The 19,361-nt window shown below is 36.5% G+C and overlaps 3 protein-coding genes across 3 annotated transcripts; all 3 read left to right on the top strand.

Annotated features, from left to right (window-relative positions):
- Nucleotides 1-688: 688 nt before the first annotated feature.
- LOC141606056 (putative glycosyltransferase At5g20260) lies at nucleotides 689-5,144 on the top strand. The gene is made up of 4 exons (XM_074425044.1): nucleotides 689-910; nucleotides 1,220-1,401; nucleotides 3,423-3,777; nucleotides 4,392-5,144. Exons 1-4 carry the CDS (start codon nucleotides 701-703, stop codon nucleotides 5,055-5,057), a joined length of 1,413 nt encoding a protein of 470 aa, XP_074281145.1. The 5' UTR covers nucleotides 689-700; the 3' UTR covers nucleotides 5,058-5,144.
- A 2,630-nt stretch (nucleotides 5,145-7,774) lies between these two features.
- LOC141608365 (uncharacterized) lies at nucleotides 7,775-8,212 on the top strand. The gene has a single exon (XM_074427727.1). It carries the CDS (start codon nucleotides 7,775-7,777, stop codon nucleotides 8,210-8,212), a length of 438 nt encoding a protein of 145 aa, XP_074283828.1.
- An 8,897-nt stretch (nucleotides 8,213-17,109) lies between these two features.
- Nucleotides 17,110-18,060, top strand: LOC141608364 (uncharacterized). Its single transcript, XM_074427726.1, has 2 exons — nucleotides 17,110-17,719; nucleotides 17,831-18,060. Exons 1-2 carry the CDS (start codon nucleotides 17,110-17,112, stop codon nucleotides 18,058-18,060), a joined length of 840 nt encoding a protein of 279 aa, XP_074283827.1.
- Nucleotides 18,061-19,361: the final 1,301 nt, after the last annotated feature.

The raw sequence follows: 19,361 nt of genomic DNA, 5'->3' as shown, positions 1-19,361 counted from the left end.
ACCGCATTTTTTTATTACGGATTTTTTTTCCTCCAAAAAAATAGAAAAATAACTAATTTTAATAATTTTTTTAGTTTAAAAATTAGTATTTTATTTTGAACTTTCTTCTGAAATATTTAAATTTGAAATAAATGTACTTTGTAAATAAAAACAAACAATATCTCCTATGATAAGATATATTATATTCTAATATTTAAATAAACACTAAACACAAGTGGTTCAATGGTAGAGAAGGTCGTATGTAACCTCGAGGTCAAGGGTCAAACCCTGGGAGGAATATTTTTTACATATAAAATGTAGTTTACTAACGAGATGAGCCTTGAGATCATTACACAATTTAACAAAAAATTATTTAATAAAAACCTAGGGCACCAAGAATCGAACCTGTGATCTTTCAAAGCTTACCAACTGAACCACATAAACCTATTGATTATTTTTGTTACTTACCCGAAAAATTCATGGTGGGCACGTGCCCATCCGGGCCCCCCTAAATCTGCCCATGCATGTGATTATGTGGAAGGATGGTACTGAGACTATTGGGTACCACCTAGTGACGCCGTATCATTATCTACAAAATCGGGTTTATGGCTTAAAACCAAAGGCAAGACATTCAACTTTGTTTAAAATTGTAATAAATACTACTACATTTCTACCACATCATATAACATTAAAGGTCAAATTGCATGGCTTTCATGTTGTAATGGCTAATAGCACAACCTCAACAACTTTGCTACTAATCCCTACTATTCTTCTTCTTGTTTTCTTCTACTTCTCTTTTAATTTCCACCTAAACCAATTTTTCAACACTAATCCTTCTAAACCATCAAATAGTAATAATTCACCCTTAATCATTAATCATGATCATCATGCAAATCATAGCAACGTCGACGTCTCATTTTTTCGCATACTTGTAAGTTTTTTCTTCATTCTTCCTCGTCGATGAAATAATCGTGTAAACAACTTGTTCATTTGGAATTGTATAGAAAGCTTACTAAAACTCGTTTCAAATCATTTTTATATTAAAACTCTGTTCTGTTACTGTCTGTTTTTACTTTTATCCCCCATTTAAGTGTTACTCTATCTGTACTAATGAATAGTTTAAGTTTACTTTATTTTATTTTCTTATCACAAAATAGAATAAACATAAACTACTCACTACTCAATTCAACCATCATGTTATTTTAAAAATATTTTATGTAATTTGGACGAGGAATAAAAGGTGAGTAAAGAAGAGGAGAAAAAGAAATACAAAAGGAATAACTTGACTAAGGTTGAAGATGGGTTGGCTCGAGCACGGGCCGCAATCCGAAAAGCTTCCCGGACAAAGAATTATACGTCGGAGATTGAAGAAACGTTTGTTCCTAGAGGACCCGTTTACCGAAACCCGTTTGCTTTTCATCAGTTAAGTATTCGTTCACAATTTTTCCATATTTCATAAGCTTTGACTAAATTATTTGACACATTTGGTATAATAATCAAGATAGCAATCTGCATGATTTTATACCAATCTAGTACCACTAGTTACATCCCCCCGGTGTTTGCGGCGTCTTAGAGTTAATGGAGGCCCGGTACACCACAAAAAAGTACGTAATAAGAAAATACTAATGAAATTGTTCTATACTCTAGAAATTTTCATATACGACATTTTTTATTTGATTATACGATTTAGCTGATTGAAAAAAAATACTAATGAAATTCATCGTTAGATTTATAAATGAAAATTCTTTAATAATTTTAATTATTAATGTAAATATTTTATGTTATATTTTAATTATGTATGAAGTATACGTAGAGTCGTAGATATTGAATTAATAAGAAAATATCTCAAACTGTGAGAACGACGTCTAAAAAATGATAAGGATGCTTAATTAGTATTATTGCTCTCTTGAGATAATCACAAGTTGTGTGAATGATTTGTGTCATTTTAGCAAATTTTTTATACTCGTTTTGGCATTGTCACTAGTTTGGCTTTAAGTCCATTTTCTAAGCGTTTCTATTTTCCTATAATTGTAATGCTTTTCCAACCACAAATAAATTAAATTATAAACTCGTGGCAAGGTTTCTTAGGACCAAATAATCTTCAGTGACAAGTTACCTCTTACGTACGTGCATGCATGGGTATCGTCCTCATGCAACGATTTTATTAAATCTATTATTGTAAAATTGAGACGTTAATTAAGTAATTAGGGAATAATATCTCTTAGAAATTTATTATTTTAAAAATTGCATTATTGTTGGTGGCTTAATCATTAGCAGCTGGCAAGTATAACAAGGATTATGTAATCGAGAGACTTAATAATTTAATTTTAATTAGACTAATAATTATTTAGGTGATTGGGAATAAGTAAACGATGACTAAAACCTCAAGTTAGAGTTACATACGTGCTACGATAGATACCTCTTACCTTATTGCAAGTACAAATCTTTCTCCAATGGCGGCATGAGATTGATTGTAACAATAAAAATTATATTCCTTCATTTTAACCATTTATTTATCTTTATTTTTGGCATAAAAGCTAACGAGAGATAAGGAGATCAGTTGTAATTATTGTTATGACATGGAATTAAAATTCGTGAAAAGTTATCGTTAACCAAACAAAAATCTCATATTTGTATTTTCTATAAATTTCAATTCATGTGATTCTAAGTGAGTAATCAAACCCTCGATAAACTGGTTTCCATGTTGATTAGTTAGACTCCTTCCAAATCTAATTTCATTTGGAGGTCTCACATTTGAAATATTGACCATTTGCTTAGAAAAGATAGTGACTTACACATCACACTTATTTACACCAATCAACTTTTTTTAACGACAATGAGTATTCATAAATAAAATAAAATGAAACTACATAATATTCGGCAACAGAAATAGGGAGGTTAAGGGAACACATTATTTCACCACAGAAACAGAAATAAAATGAATAATAACTAATACTCCCCCTATTCTCAATAACTTTCCCCTTTCTTGCACAAAGATTAAGGGAACACATTATTTCACCACATAATTAAATTTGGACCGTATATACACATTACCTCACTATACAATTAAATTTAGACCACACAAACACTTTCCAAAAATAGAAATAGGGAAGATATTATGAATAGACGGAAAAAGAAATAGGGAGGTTATTGAAAATAGGAGAGAATATTACATGGACTCTTAATAAGAATATAAAGACGACGATGTATTTTAAACGGGAATGGCAATGATAGTCAATTGGACCTGAAAAAAACAGTTAGATGAACCTCTAACCGTCGGCATTGACTTTAACTTATTCTCGTTAAATTCAATATGACGAGTTTTATGACTTTATCTATTAATTTCTCTAAATATACAGAATGTGATTTTAAAATTTTCACGTTTTATTTACCAAAATAAATTAAATGTTCTAATCTAACACTATAACATGCACATGATTCAGGAGTCATATAGAGATGATAAAAAGATTTAAAATATTTGTGTACAAAGAAGGAGAGCCACCATTTGTACACCAAGGTCCAGTGAAAGGTATATATGGCATAGAAGGCATGTTCATTGATGAACTAGAAAGTGGGCTAAGCAACTTCATTACACCTGACCCGAATGAGGCCCAAGCCTATTTTCTACCCATAAGTGTGGCCCGGATAGTTACGGTCTTATATCGGCCCCTTATCTCATACGAACGTGGGCCTCTTCATAGGGTTTTGTTGGACTATGTCAATGTTGTTGCTGATAAATATCCATTTTGGAATAGAAGTGGTGGTGCTGATCATTTTATGCTCTCTTGCCATGATTGGGTATGTGTTTCTATTCATTCAGTGTCGTATCAAAACTCGGTATATTATTGTTATGTTAAATGAAAAACATTGGATAATGTCACCGTAATAGTGAGAGTTTCGTACAATGATTTAAGTCTATAAGGTATTCAACCATTTTTTTTACTATGCACTGTTATTTTGAACTAAAATGAATTGAAACCTTAAATTAAGTTGAACTGAATTGAAATTGAATGCAATGGAACAAAGCAAATTGTTTAACATAATAGTTATGTTTTCCTTTGATGTAAAAGATGTTACATAGTTCCGGGTGTTAGTCCAGTGTAGCTGGATTAAACCTTGAAACTTGCAGAAGTGCAGAAGTTGAGAGGTCTCGGTTCGACTACCAGCTGGGGCAATGATCACTTGGCCACTGCAGCCCTAGAAGGGAGTGGCTTACATGGTTCATGTGGTGGTGCGGGAATGCATGGACCCGGGGGATTCAACCCCCTCGTCGTAAAAAAATAAAAGATGTTACCTCAAGTTATTATTATTATTTTTTTTTTATTTTTTTTTTTTTTTTTTTGTAACAACAGGTTTTGATTTTAGACCTTCAACTAGTTGATCGATTTGTTTGTTTTGAACATGTTATACAGGCACCGGAGATCTCAGAAACCAGACCAAAGTACTTCGACAACTTCATACGAGTACTATGTAATGCCAACACATCCGAAGGGTTCCAGCCTTCAAGAGACGTCTCAATACCTGAAGTCAACATTCCCCCCGAAAAACTAGGGCCGCCAAGCTTACCTTCACGCCCAAGTCAACGCAAAATTTTCGCTTTTTTCGCCGGTGGGGTTCATGGGCACGTTAGAAAAAAATTATTCGCATATTGGAAAAATAAAGACGATCCAGATATTCAAATTAATGAGTACCTTCCAAAAAATAAAAATTACTACAAATTATTAGGACAAACTAAGTTTTGTTTGTGCCCTAGTGGATATGAAGTTGCAAGTCCAAGAATTGTGGAAGCTATATTTGCTGAATGTGTGCCAGTACTTATTAAGGATAATTACTCATTACCATTTAATGATGTTCTTGATTGGACCCGGTTTTCGGTTCATGTTCCGGTGGCAAGGATTCCAGAGATTAAGGACATACTTAAGCGGATTTCGTCAAGGGATTACTTAAGGTTGCTCAATGGAGTTAGGAGTGTTAAGAGACATTTTACTTTGAATAGACCTACTAAACCTTTTGATTTGATTCATATGATGTTGCATTCTATTTGGCTTAGGAGGCTTAATGTAGGATTACTGTATTGATTTTGACATTCTTGTTAGCTCTTGTGTAATAGATAGTGTAGTACTTTTAAAATCACATATTTGCATAATTAGTTTGTATCATATATAAACCCATATAAAAATTATTTATACTAAATTCATGATTTTACATGTAAAACAGTTCTATATAAGACTTATTGTATGTGATTATGATTTGATGTAGGCTAAAAGTTCCATTTAAAAATGATTTCATATCGTTAGAGTTGTTCACGGGTTATTCCGTCCATTAAACCCACTTTGGCCTAGTTAACAAAATAAATATATATGGACAATGCATTTTTCTAAACTCATAAAGATCTGACCTATTAGCCCATGTGTTCAATTCACGGATTGCGAAATCAACATGGGCTTTTTCTTTCTTCAATATGGGAGACCTACATGCATGTTCACACGCCTCATCACATGTAAAAGTTTCCTTTTTTAATCAATCGACATGAACGCTATTATTTTCAAATATGTTTAGTCGGACGGGAACGTTGTCACTTTTTGGACCCGCCAAATATGAACGGGACGTCATTAGTTTTTGGACCCGTTTTTGTCTCACAAACTAGGACTAAGCATTGGGCTCTCATACCATATTAGATTCGCACATGGGTTTGGGTCACGCTCATCGAGGAAGAGAGAGCGCCCGCTTTACAAATCTAAAGATGGCCTATCCCAAAACCAATTGGCAATAGGTGAAGTAGCTCATTGGTTTCTCAACACTATTATATACGTGAACATTTTAGTACATACAAGAAATTTTTAGAACCACCTAAACAGTTATCAACTCTAAAATACTCTACATAATTTTAAAATACAGTAAATGATTGTCGAACACTCTAAAGAGTTTGGCAATCTGATGTGCCCTACTTTTATGTACTTTTCCTCCCCTTTATTAGCTTGATTTTATGTGAATTAATCACTCTTTGAAATGATTTTATGAGCTAATGCCGCTTTGGAAATATTATTGTATTTTAATGTCTTCTCTAGGATTTGAGACGGTTTTGCATCGATTTTCTATACTTGGATGCATACTGAGCAAGCAAAGCTATTTGTGACGAGTTTATTAAGAGCTTAAGATGGTGTGCCATGATGCTTTGGAAGTTCCGGGTTGAAGGGAACGAGTTTGGAGCACTTCCGAGCATTTTCGAAGAACTCATGTCCATGTTCAAGTGCTTATTCATGGGCCGCTTCTGTTGACACTAGTGCATTTGCTGAACTGAAAGATTAGAGAGGTAGCTTGCATCAGGGTCTGTTGTGCGGAAGCGTGAATATCCCGTGTTGGGCCTCTGCTGCATCTGTGTTCACAACCCATAATAGTACGATATTGTCCGCTTTGGGCCAAGCCCTCACGGATTTACTCTTGGGCTCCTTCCCAAAAGGCCTCGTACTATTATATTTTGTAGATACTTATAAAGATGATCTTCCATCTTTATTCTACCGATGTGGGACAAGAGTTTGCATCCTAACAATCCTCCCCTCAAACCAAGGACCATCATCTTGACCCGGACCTTGACTTCCATGGAGAACTCTCCCACTCTACAGCCCCAACTTTTTAGACACTCGCATCTCCAAGTCTTGATAACCTCCCCTTAAACGACACACCATGTGTCTCACAGGGCTTGTGCTACACTTGCGTACCAAACTCCTCTGCATCCAATATACCCTGGACTGGTCCGAATCCACCGCCTCAGCACGTCACACCGGACCGCCTTTTTGGACTTACCATGGACCGCTTTTATTGCCTCCATTAAGCCTCAGCCCACCTCGCCGGGTCGCTGACGATCTTCTCTTGGACGGCCCTGTCTCAACGCCGTGAGACCATGTCTCGCTTCTCGCGAACATATTAGCTCTCCCTCGAGCTATAGGAGTTCCACGTCTTATAGTGTACGTCCACCTTCAAGTCTTGGCCCGATGAATCTCTGTGTCTAGCCCAAGTCGAACCTTGGGCTCTGATACCACTTATTGTGCGGAAGCGTGAATATCCCGTGTTGGGCCTCTGCTGCATCTGTGTTCACAACCCATAATAGTACGATATTGTCCGCTTTGGGCCAAGCCCTCACGGATTTACTCTTGGGCTCCTTCCCAAAAGGCCTCGTACTATTATATTTTGTAGATACTTATAAAGATGAACTTCCATCTTTATTCTACCGATGTGGGACAAGGGTTTGCATCCTAACAGGGTCCCTAGTTGTCATCTTCACACAAGGCTTCTCAACTCAAGCATCCATCCAAAGGCTCCTGGATTGCTCCTCCACATCAGCATTTACAGTCTGTTACAATAACAGACTAACATCAGTTTGTTACAAAAGTTTGTTACAGATATTTTCATTTACAATGTAGATATTTTTACACATACTTGTATATAAATAGCACATCAAACAATATTGTAAATTAAGCTTTTGATCAATATAATCAGAACATTATTTACTCTTGTTGTTCATCAAATTTTCTGATCAATTGTTTACATTTCATCACAATATTGTGATTCAATATGGTATCATCGTCATTCGATCGTACTTACATGATCAATTCATCTATTTTGTTGTTTTACTACCTCAAATCTCTGCATTTTGCTTGATTTTCCACGTTTTTTTCTCTTTCTTCCACAAAATTCATAAACAAATTGTTTACATTTCGTTTTTGTCTTCTCAATTTCCATAATTTCGCCATTTTTTTTTTCATTTCGAGCTTCCGCTGAATCGTCTCTGACATCAATGGCGACTCCTACTCATTCGTCTGTTTATAAGGATCCACTTCATCTCACTACTGGTGATCAAAGTCTTTTACAGTTACTTCCGCAGGTGTTTACTGGTAAAGGCTTTCTGCATTGGTCACGCTACTTGCGCATCGCTTTGATCTCCAAGAATAAGCTTGTCTTTATCAATGGAACTCTTCCTCGACCACCTGCTACAGATGCTCGTCATCATGACTGGATTCTAACAGATTATACTGTCATGCGCTGGATACAATTCTCTTTAGCTGAAGAAATTGCTAAGAGTTTCTCCTATGTCACTTCTAGCAAGGAGCTATGGGAGGAGTTGAATGAACGTTTTAATCAATCAAATGCTCCATACCTATATCAGCTTCGTCATAACGTTGCTCAAATCAAACAGGTTGATCTCGCTGTAGCAGAATACTATGCGATGGTATAACCACATGTACCTATAATATCCTCAAGAACATACGATCTCTGGATCCCCTACCTGAGTGTGACTGTGGTGGTATAACCACATGTACCTATAATATCCTCAAGAAAATTGTTCATAGAGAGAACACTCACTAGTAGAAAAAACCTCTATCGCGACGCCCTTATCATGGCGGTTCTAATAGAAACGCCGCAAAAAAGCCAAAAAATTGGAGGGAACGAATTTTTCATGTTGTAGGAGGTCTATTGTGGCGGTTTTAATTTAAAATCGGCGTAATAATAATAACTATTTATGGCGGTTTCATATAAGAAACGTCACTATAAGTCAATTATGGCGGTTATATTAACAACCGACGTTAATAACGTTGCTAAAAGTAATATTACTTAACAATACTTTTTAATAAAAAAACCGCCGTAATATATTTATATGACGGTTTTAACAAAAACCGCCGTATAAGCTACCCCAAAAATAATTCCAAAAACCCTTAGGATAAACTCAACTTAGCGCCATTAATTTCAATATTTTCAATACTCTCTTTCACCTTCCCCGCGCACGATACCAGCAAACCCTCAACCATTAATCATCGCTAAACCCTCAATCATTAATCTTCGTCGACCATCAAGCCGCCGTCCCTACTGTGCCCGCCTCAGCCTCAATCCGATTTTTCGAACTCCTTCTACACGACACCTTCAATTACAGATTTCGGAACTCTCTTGCTTTAGTACTGGTTGTTTCCGGCCACCGTGCCCGACTCTGTCTTCGACACATCCTCTTTATCCACAACAACAGGTACTTTATTTCCCCCCTATATAATTCTAATTACAGTTCTTCAATAAAATTATTGTATTATTGTAGCATCTTTATTAATTTCTTCAAAGTGATTGTTATTGAATATTGCATTATTGTGTTATTGAATTGTCGAAGGAGTATCTGTATTAGTATAATTATATAGTATACTGTTGGAGTTATGCCTCTCCTTTAATGAGAAGATGTTAGAACTTATTCTAACTTATGGCATGATAATGGAAGTGCATGAAACATATGGTGGAGTAATGGAATGCACAAGCAACGTAATTGAAGTAAAGGAAATTGTGTGCAACATATGGAAATCAAAGACTAACGCATCATTACATTTATTTCATAAATCACTATAAATACATGCACAATCCTCCGCAAGATTCATCACAACAAAACTACAACATAATACTTCTCATTGTTATTCCTCTTTATTCCTACTCTCTATATTATATCATTGCGGGTGTTCAATATCATTTAACCCTCCGAGAGTAATTTATTTGGCATCTTCTATAGGCCATCGAGGAAATACTTGTACTCCCATAAATCATTATAGTGAAATATTTGGCTCTCTCGCCGGTGGTTTTTTACCTCTATTTAAAGAGGGTTTTTCCACCTAAAAATTTTGGTGTTATTTTATTGTCTTTTTATTATTTCTCTTAAATCTTTGGTTGAATTTATTCGCTTCCGTACTCTGTACCCCAACAAATTGGTATCAGAGCCATTTTATTTTCAACTGAGATTTTTCCATAATGTCGACAAAATTTGACATAGAGAAATTTGATGGTAAAATTAGTTTCGCCATTTGGAGAGTTCAAATGCGAGCTGTTCTTATACAAAATGGTTTAAAGAAGGCTTTAGATGGTAAGTCGAAGAAACCATCCACTATGGCAGATGAACAATGGGATGAAATGGATGAGAAGGCGTTGTCCATGATTCAACTTTGTTTATCACGTGAAGTTTTACGTGAGGTCATTAAAGAGACGTCTGCTGCCAGCATGTGGACTAAATTGGAATCTCTATACATGACCAAGAGTCTAGCAAATAAGCTTCGACTCAAGGAACGTTTATTCACTCTCCGTATGTCAGAAGGTACTCCCGTAAAAACACGCTTAGATGAGTTTAATTCTATCATAATAGATTTGGAGAACCTTGATGTTAAAATCGACGATGAAGATAAAGTTGTCCTACTCATTGTCTCATTACCACCCTCATTTAAACACTTTAAAGAAATCATGTTATGCGGTAATAATATTACATTATCCTTTGAAGATGTCAAGTCTCACCTCCTATCAAAAGAAAAATTTGATACTGAAATTAATTCTGAACAATCGGGTGAAGGTTTGGTTGTTAGAGGGAGAACATTTGAAAGAGGTAGTAGTAGTAAGAGTAAGGCCAGGTCAAAATCAAGAGGTAAAAACTCTAAATTTTGTCAATATTGCAAGAAGAAAGGACACGAAATCTCTGAGTGTACTAATCTGAAAAAGAAGCAAGAAAGAGATGATAAGAGTAAAGGTATACAACCCGAACACCATGCTGAAGCTAGTGTTGTTGAGTCTGAGTCGATAGAGATGTTTTAGTTCTTTTTGATATAGAACAAAGGTCTAGAAATGAGTGGATACTTGACTCATTTGTACTTTCCACATGACACCTAATAAAGATTGGTTTACTACTTATAAATCAATTAATGGTGGTCTTGTTTTGATGGGCAACGATGCACAATGCAAAGTTGTTGGTGAAGGTACAGTAAAAATTAAAACACGTGATGGTGTTGCTAGAACCTTGACTAATGTCAGACATGTCCCTGACTTGAAGCGGAATCTCATTTCCTTATGCACCCTAGAATCACTTGGGTGCAAGTATTCAGCTGAAGGTGGAGTTTTAAAAGTGTCCAAAGGCGCTCTTGTATTATTGAAGGCAAATCGATCTGGTAGCTTGTATGTGCTGCAGGGTTCTACTATTACAGGTTCTGCAGCAGTTGTCTCATCCAGCGATGACACCAAATTGTGGCATATGAGATTGGGCCACATGAGTGAAAAGGGAATGCATGTCCTTAATAAGAAAGGACTACTCGGAAAGCATTGTACCGGTAAGGTTGATTTCTGCAAACATTGTATTTTTGGCAAGCAGAAAAAAGTTAGCTTTTCAAAGGGTATTCATAGAACCAAGGGTACTTTGGATTATATCCATTCTGATCTTTGGGGTCCTTCAAAAGTTCCTTCAAAAGGAGGTTGTCATTATATGATGACCATTATTGATGATTTTTCCAGAAAACTCTGAGTTTATTTTCTCAAATACAAGAATGAGGCGTTTCCCACCTTTAAAGAGTGGAAAACTTTGATCGAAAACCAGACTGGAAATAAAGTAAAAAGATTAAGAACTGAAAATGGTCTTGAGTTTTGTTCAAATGAATTCAACGTTTTCTGCAAGAAGAAAGGTGTTGCCAGACATCGTACCATTCCAGGGACTCCACAACAAAATGGAGTAGCAGAACGTATGAACAGAACTATTATGGAGAGAGTTCATTGTATGCTCTCTCATTCTGGCTTAGGAAAAGACTTTTGGGCTGAAGCGGCGTCTACAACATGTTACTTGATAAACCGCTCCCCAAATAGATCTCTTGATTGCAACATTCCAGAAGAAATTTGGTCAGGTAACCCTGTTGATTATTCTAATCTTAGAATATTTGGTTGCCTTGCATATTCTCATGTGAACGAGGAAAAATTGGAGCCTCGTGCTAAAAAGTGCATTTTCTTGGGTTATGGCTTAGGGGTTAAAGGTTATCATTTATATGACCCCGAGTCTCGGAAAACCTTTCATAGCAGAAATGTAACTTTTAATGAAAATGTTATGTTATCTTCTGGAAAAGAAGTTGTTTCTTTTTATCCTGGTACAGATGATCAAGAGAATACTAGAGAGAAGGTGGAGTTTGATGTCAAAGTCTTAAAGTTAGAGGAGGATGTCCCTACTTCCTCTACTCCGCCAAATTCCAATGAGCAAACCGAGATCATTGACCAAAGAAGTCCACAACAACCACGTCAACCACAAAGACGAGGTTTACCAGATCCATGGTCCATGGCTCAAAATCTTCCTGAACAGAGACCAAGAAAATTGAATCCAAAATATACAAACCAAAGCACTAATATTGCTTATGCTTTGGCCGCTGCAGAAGAGATGAATGACTGCAATGAGCCTAGAAATTATTCTGAGGCTATTTCCGGTGCAGATTCTTCAAAATGGGTTGTAGCGATGCAAGAAGAAATTGAGAGTCTTCACAAGAATGAAACTTGGGATTTGGTGAAGTTACCTGAGGGCAAGAGAGCTATTAGTTGTAAGTGGATATTTAAGAGAAAAGAAGACATCCCTGGTGTTGAAAGTGCAAGATATAAAGCAAGATTCGTTGTGCGAGGATTTAATCAACAGGAAGGCATTGATTTCAATGAGGTATTTTCTCCTGTTGTTCGTCACACCTCAATTCGTGTATTACTTGCTCTAGTTGCTTTGCATGATTTGGAGTTAGAGCAGTTAGATGTGAAAACTGCATTTCTTCACGGTAATCTTGAAAAAGAAATTTATATCCATCAACCAGAGGGTTTCATAGTTCCAGGAAAAGAGGACTATGTATGTCGTCTAAAAAGATCTCTTGATGGTTTGAAACAGTCTCCAAGACAATGGTATAAAAGGTTTGATTCTTTTATGGTTGGACATGGCTACTCAAGGAGTAGTTATGATAATTGTGTTTATTTTCAGAAGACATCTGACGGGTCGTTTATATACTTATTGCTTTATGTCGACGACATGTTAATTGCTGCAAAAGATAAGTCACTTGTTAGCCAGCTAAAGGCCCAGTTGAGTAGTGAATTTGATATGAAGGACTTAGGTCCGGCAAAGAAAATTCTTGGTATGGAGATTAACAGGGATCGTCGAGCAGGGAAATTAATACTATCACAGAAGAGATATCTTCTGAAAATGCTCGACAGGTTCAATATGCAAGACAGTAAACCTGTCAATACTCCTCTTGCCGCTCATTTTAAATTGTCATCTGAACAGTGTCCACAGACGGATCATGACAAAAGACGAATGTCACATGTCCCATATTCAAAAGCCGTTGGGAGTCTTATGTATGCCATGGTGTGCACTCGGCCTGATCTGGCTTATGCTGTTAGTGTGGTTAGCAGATTTATGCACAATCCAGGTAAAGAACATTGGGAAGCCGTTAAATGGATTCTTCGTTATCTGAAGGGTTCTTCTGATATTGGTTTGGTATTTGATAAGCAAAGAGCTAATCCCGAAGGTGTAGTTGGTTATGTTGATGCTGACTACGGTGGTGATTTAGATCGAAGGTCACTCTCAGCCTATATATTTACACTTTCTAGCTCTGCTATCAGTTGGTATTCTTCATTACAAGTCATTGCGGCTTTATCAACAACTGAAGCAGAATATATTACTGCAACTGAAGGTATGAAAGAGGCGATATGGCTTCGATGTTTGGTGAGCGAGCTTGGTTTAAAACAAGATATTCTTGTAGTATTTTGTGATAGTCAAAGTGAAGCCCACTTGACCAGAAATAGCAAGCATCACCAAAAACCAAGCACATTGATATCAAGCATCATTTTATCCGAGATATTGTTGATGCAGGAAATTTAACCGTTGAAAAGGTTCATACAACTGAGAATCCTGCAGATATGTTAACCAAACCACTCACAGCAGCTAAGTTTGATCATTGCTTAGACTTAGCGGGTATTATTCACACTTAACAAGGCTTCATTGGCGAGAGATATTATTTCAGTGGGAAGGCGAGTCAAGGTGGAGATTGTTGGAGTTATGCCTCTCCTTTAATGAGAAGATGTTAGAACTTATTCTAACTTATGGCATGATAATGGAAGTGCATGAAACATATGGTGGAGTAATGGAATGCACAAGCAACGTAATTGAAGTAAAGGAAATTGTGTGCAACATATGGAAATCAAAGACTAACGCATCATTACATTTATTTCATAAATCACTATAAATACATGCACAATCCTCCGCAAGATTCATCACAACAAAACTACAACATAATACTTCTCATTGTTATTCCTCTTTATTCCTACTCTCTATATTATATCATTGTGGGTGTTCAATATCATTTAACCCTCTGAGAGTAATTTATTTGGCATCTTCTATAGGCCATCGAGGAAATACTTGTACTCCCATAAATCATTATAGTGAAATATTTGGCTCTCTCGCCGGTGGTTTTTTACCTCTATTTAAAGAGGGTTTTTCCACCTAAAAATCTTGGTGTTATTTTATTGTCTTTTTATTATTTCTCTTAAATCTTTGGTTGAATTTATTCGCTTCCGTACTCTGTACCCCAACATATACCATGGAATGCTTGTTTTAGGTTGGTATAATATGGAGTTTTAAGTCAGGTATTTACTGCTCCGTTTTCGTTTTTGTATCAGTCGTTTTGGTGCTTATTTTGTCTCGAGTTGTAGAGTGTTAATCGAGGTTGCTAGAGGTGTCGAATGGTATGAATCTAGGATGGGTTTCATGATGTTTTAGAGTTGAAAATTTGAAATAGAGGCTGGGAAGTAGGAGTGACAGCCCCTATTCTATTCCATTTGAATTGTTGTAATTTCGGGGAGTATATTTTTCAATCACAAACTGTAAGGCTGGTAAGTAGGAGTGGCAGTCCGCTTATAAGTATATAACACACATTCACTTCACTTCATTTTGAATGTAATAGAGATGACACTGTTCTAGTGCCCTCTGCCCTTTGCCATGTAGGCATGATTTGCACGAAATCGAGTCTCTAATATCGGAGCAGTACCTATACCAGTTAAAAAGTTCGGATGTGTAAGATACCCCTCATGCCTTGTACTGAACAACAACAATCAAAGTACTCAGTAGCAACCTGATAAAACCAGTAAACACCCTCAACTTTAGCATTTTATCAGCAGTAATGGGGCCATTGAACTGAATTTGAAGCCACACAAATAATTTGTGAGAACAGTGTTGTATAGGTAAAATCTAGAATAAATGTGTATGGGTTTCAGCATTTTATTCCAAACAATCTTGAACCAAGGGACCTTTGCTATAGCTTGCTGATTTAACCTTTTATATCCTTCTGAAATATTATACTCATCATCATCAGTCATCCATTTCCCTTGCATATATGCCATTTTGAAAGTCTCATTCACCTCACAAATCTTCCTGCTTTTTTTCAAAGAAAAAAATAAAGGGGGGGGGGGGGGATTCAAAATTACATGTCCATGAGCTAGCATCAGTTGGTTTATAATCCATCCAAGGGACCTGTTTCATATATATAAATCTTGTCCACCCTATTATATTATTTTTAAGAATTTCTTAATTAACAAAGTTCTTTGCTTAACCCCCTACAATTATTTTTTACTTTGTTAAATCCAAGGGACCTGTGAATGAAGGCTGCCTACAACATGGTCAATACTTGTAAATTCCTGTTCTAACTTTCTCAAAATGAGTGAATAGATACCTGTCATTGAGGATACCTGTCGATTAAGCTTGATCATATCATCTTATAGGAGTTGCTCTTACAGCAGCAAAGTTGTCAATCAGTATACTATCAGTTAGTGTCTGGATATTGAGAATTAGGGATAAAAGGTCATAGTGAAAGTTAAAACTGCCTTCAACCTTTCTCTCGTGCATTTTTTGAAGCTTATCGCCAATTGATAACCTAGACTTTGCAATTCTTTGATGGTCAAATCTGAAAGATCTTCTCTCATAAGTCTCCTACAACAATCAAAACTTGAAGTTTTCAGGCATAGCAGCGATGTTTGTCTTTCACTTAGAGCATTACCTACCTTTTCAACTAATTAAGAGCTTTTACGATGTCCTCATTGCCAAGTTACAGATGCAAGGAGCCTGCAGTGGCTGTCCTAGATCATCTGTATTGAGAATATGCTGATGCATTATCAGAGGCAAATTTAACCTCTTTTTACTAGGGCTATAGCCCTAGATGAATTTGAAATACAAAATAGAATATTATGTTTCAATTTGCTGATGCATTATCAGGGGCAAATAGTTTCAAATGAATTTAAAATACAAAATAAAATATGCTGATGCATTATCAGGGGCAAATAGTTTCAATTGTCTAAATAGAAAATTATGTTACGGTTAGTAACGGATGAATGCAAAATAGAAACTTGTGATATATGTATGTTATTTGAATAATGAAATCTATGTTACTCCCACTAGCCGGCAACTGTTGGACGTAACCATTCTTCCAGTGTACTGCTTTTTTTGTTAAAAGTTTCTTTTAGTCTGGACTAAAATGAAGTACTGGAGTGTCGTGTTACATGCAACACGCAGCCAAAGCAAAGGGCTGAAGTAGCAAACAATGAAATAATGTACAGTGGGTAGCTCTTTATCTAGAAAGAAGCTTTGGTTAGGATTTTTATTAGGGAAGTTGTACAAATCTTCACCATATATCTACATGTAACAACTAGGATCTGGGTGTAGGCTAGCATTTTAGACCAGTGCTATGTGAGAGCTAGGCCAAGTAAAAGAAATACTTTAGGACATCATAGAGAGTTCCTCTAAATCCTCTTAAAAAGATTGCCAACGGTTTCTAGAGAGAACAGTTTCAGACCTTGAGTAGTTGAGTATCACGGACTCCATTGCCATGTCTTTTGGATAGTTAAAACTTTTAAGTAGTAAACTTTATCTGTGACTCTTGTAAATACTGCAATTGTTACCTCAAGTTTGCTGCTTCCCTTTGCCAGAATTTAAACCACACAGTAAAAAACTCAGTATGCGAAACTGGTTGAATTTAGTGCCTGCTTCCTGCAGTCCTTCATGGTCGATTCCCAGTTTGCAAGGATGAGACACATGTGTTTCTTACTATTAATTTTTTGCCGAATACTTTAGAAAAATTGATGATTAAGAGTTCGTGTTATAAAGAGAATGAAACCCCTTCCCTCTTAGTAAGAAGGACCTTGTCTTTGATGTTCAACTACCCACTGCCACACTAGGTCATGCTTCAAAAACATAATTTTTCTTTTATTCAACTACCTATTGTTGTACCAGACTTTGAATATGTTATTAATTTTTACTAATTTGATAATATTTATGTTTGAATTAATTATAGCATGGACCGAAGTTGGATGAATGGAAAGCGTGATTTTGAATATATTCGAAAGCTCGATGAATTTATTACTCACGCTATTGAACATCAAAGACTACATGGGGATGATGAACAACTCATGTGCCCATGTAGCGTATGTAAGAATCGAAAGAAGGTGAATTCTGGAAGTGAAATGCGAGAACATTTGATATTAAAGGGCTTTAAACCTAATTACACAGTGTGGATATGGCACGGAGAGAAAGAGAATGACATTTCTAATGGTCCTAACGCCGTAAATTTTGAGAAACAAGTTGATAATAATATGGTTGATTTTGAGGTAGTTGGAGAGGAACGTAATAACATTGAGGTTAATGAGCCTATTAATGATAAGGATTGTAATATAGAGGCTGACAATATTGATCAGATGATGGATGATCTAGAAAATAATTTTATTGATTGTCCGAAAATTTTTCAAATGCTAGTTAGTGATTCAAAAAAGCCGTTATTTCCGGGTTGCTCTAAATATAGTCGTCTAACAGCAGTGTTGAAGTTGTACACCTTAAAAGCTGGGAACGGGTGGAGCGATAAGAGTTTTACTTCTTTATTGGAACTCTTGTCCGATATGTTGCCGAAAGGTAATGAGCTTCCCACTAACACTTATCGATGCAAGAAAGTTTTGTGTCCACTTGCTACTCATTAGCAAAAAATCCATGCATGCCCGAATGACTGCATTATGTACCGTAAAGACTACAACGACTTAGATGAGTGCCCACGATGCAAGAAGTCAAGGTACAAGTTTAGAGATACTATTGAAGGTCGAAAAAAAGGGGGTCCGGCCAAGACCTTATGGTATTTGTCAATAATACCATGGTTTGAGCGTTTATTTGCAAATCCGAAGGATGCGGAGTATATGTTATGGCACGACAAAGGGAGGAAGAAAGATGACAAGTTACGACATGTCGCTGATGCTCCCTAGTGGAGAAGAATTGATAGAGACTTCCCAGAATTTGGTAGTGAACCTAGAAATTTAAGATTAGGACTTTGCACCGATGGAATTAATCCCTTTGGAACTCAAAGTACCCAACATAGTAGTTGGCCAATAATGTTGATAATTTACAATCTCCCTCCTTGGCTTACTACAAAGAGCAAATATATTTTATTGAACATGTTAATATCAGGTCCTAAACAACCGGGTAATGACATTGACGTGTATCTAGAGCCACTGATAGAGGATTTGAAAATTTTGTGGAATGTTGGAGTGGAGGTGTTTGATGCAGCTAGCGGTTCAAAATTTCAAATGCGTGCTATGTTGTACTGCACTATCAATGACTTCCCTGCGTATGGTAACCTCTCGGGTTATAGGCTGAAGACCGATAAGGGGTGTCCCGTATGTGGTGATGACACCGAGTCTGAATGGTTGGAGCACTCTGGGAAACATGTGTACATGTGTCATCGTCGAGGGCTTGACCCGGGCCATACATATCGTAAGAGGAAGAAGGCATTCTATGGTAAAACTGAACACCGGCCAGCCCCTTTAGTTCTAAGTGGAAAAGAGTATCACGCACGGGTTAAAAACATTATTACAGAGTTTGGAAAACCATACAAACCTCCACCAAATGGTGTATATCACACAAAGAAGTCCATATTTTGGGACCTACCTTATTGGGAGCATTTGTCGGTTAGGCATTGTATTGACGTCATGCATGTAGAAAAGAACGTGTTTGATAGTATTATTGGCACTTTGTTGAATGTGCCTAATAAAACTAAAGATGGTGTCAAAGCGAGACATGACATGGTTGCTAGGGGTCGTTTCGAGGTAAATCCAATTTAGAAGGGGAAGCGTACCTACTTACCCTCAATTTGCACGACTTTGTCCATAAATGAGAAGAAGGTACTCTGTGAATCTTTAAAGGGAGTGAAGGTACCGCATGGATATTCCTCTAACATAAGTAGCCTTGTTTCAATGAAGGATTTGAAGTTAGTGGGATTGAAATCTCATGATTGCCGTGTTTTGTTAACCCATCTATTGCCTATAGCTATTCGATCTATTTTGCCTAAGCATGTCAGACAAGTCATCACAAAACTTTGTAAATTCTTTAATGCAATAAACGCGAAAGACATTGATCCAGATTCTTTGGATGATTTACAAGCCGATGTTGTTGTGACACTTTGTGAGCTTGAAATGTACTTTCCAATTAGTTTCTTTGACATTATGGTTCACTTAATTGTTCACCTGGTGCGAGAGATAAAACTTTATGGACCGGTATTTCAGAGAAG

Source organism: Silene latifolia, chromosome 10 (genome assembly GCF_048544455.1).
Source record: "Silene latifolia isolate original U9 population chromosome 10, ASM4854445v1, whole genome shotgun sequence".
NCBI lineage: Eukaryota > Viridiplantae > Streptophyta > Magnoliopsida > Caryophyllales > Caryophyllaceae > Silene > Silene latifolia.
The sequence above is the reverse complement of the archived record's forward strand: the minus strand, read 5'-3'. Positions and strand labels throughout refer to the sequence as shown.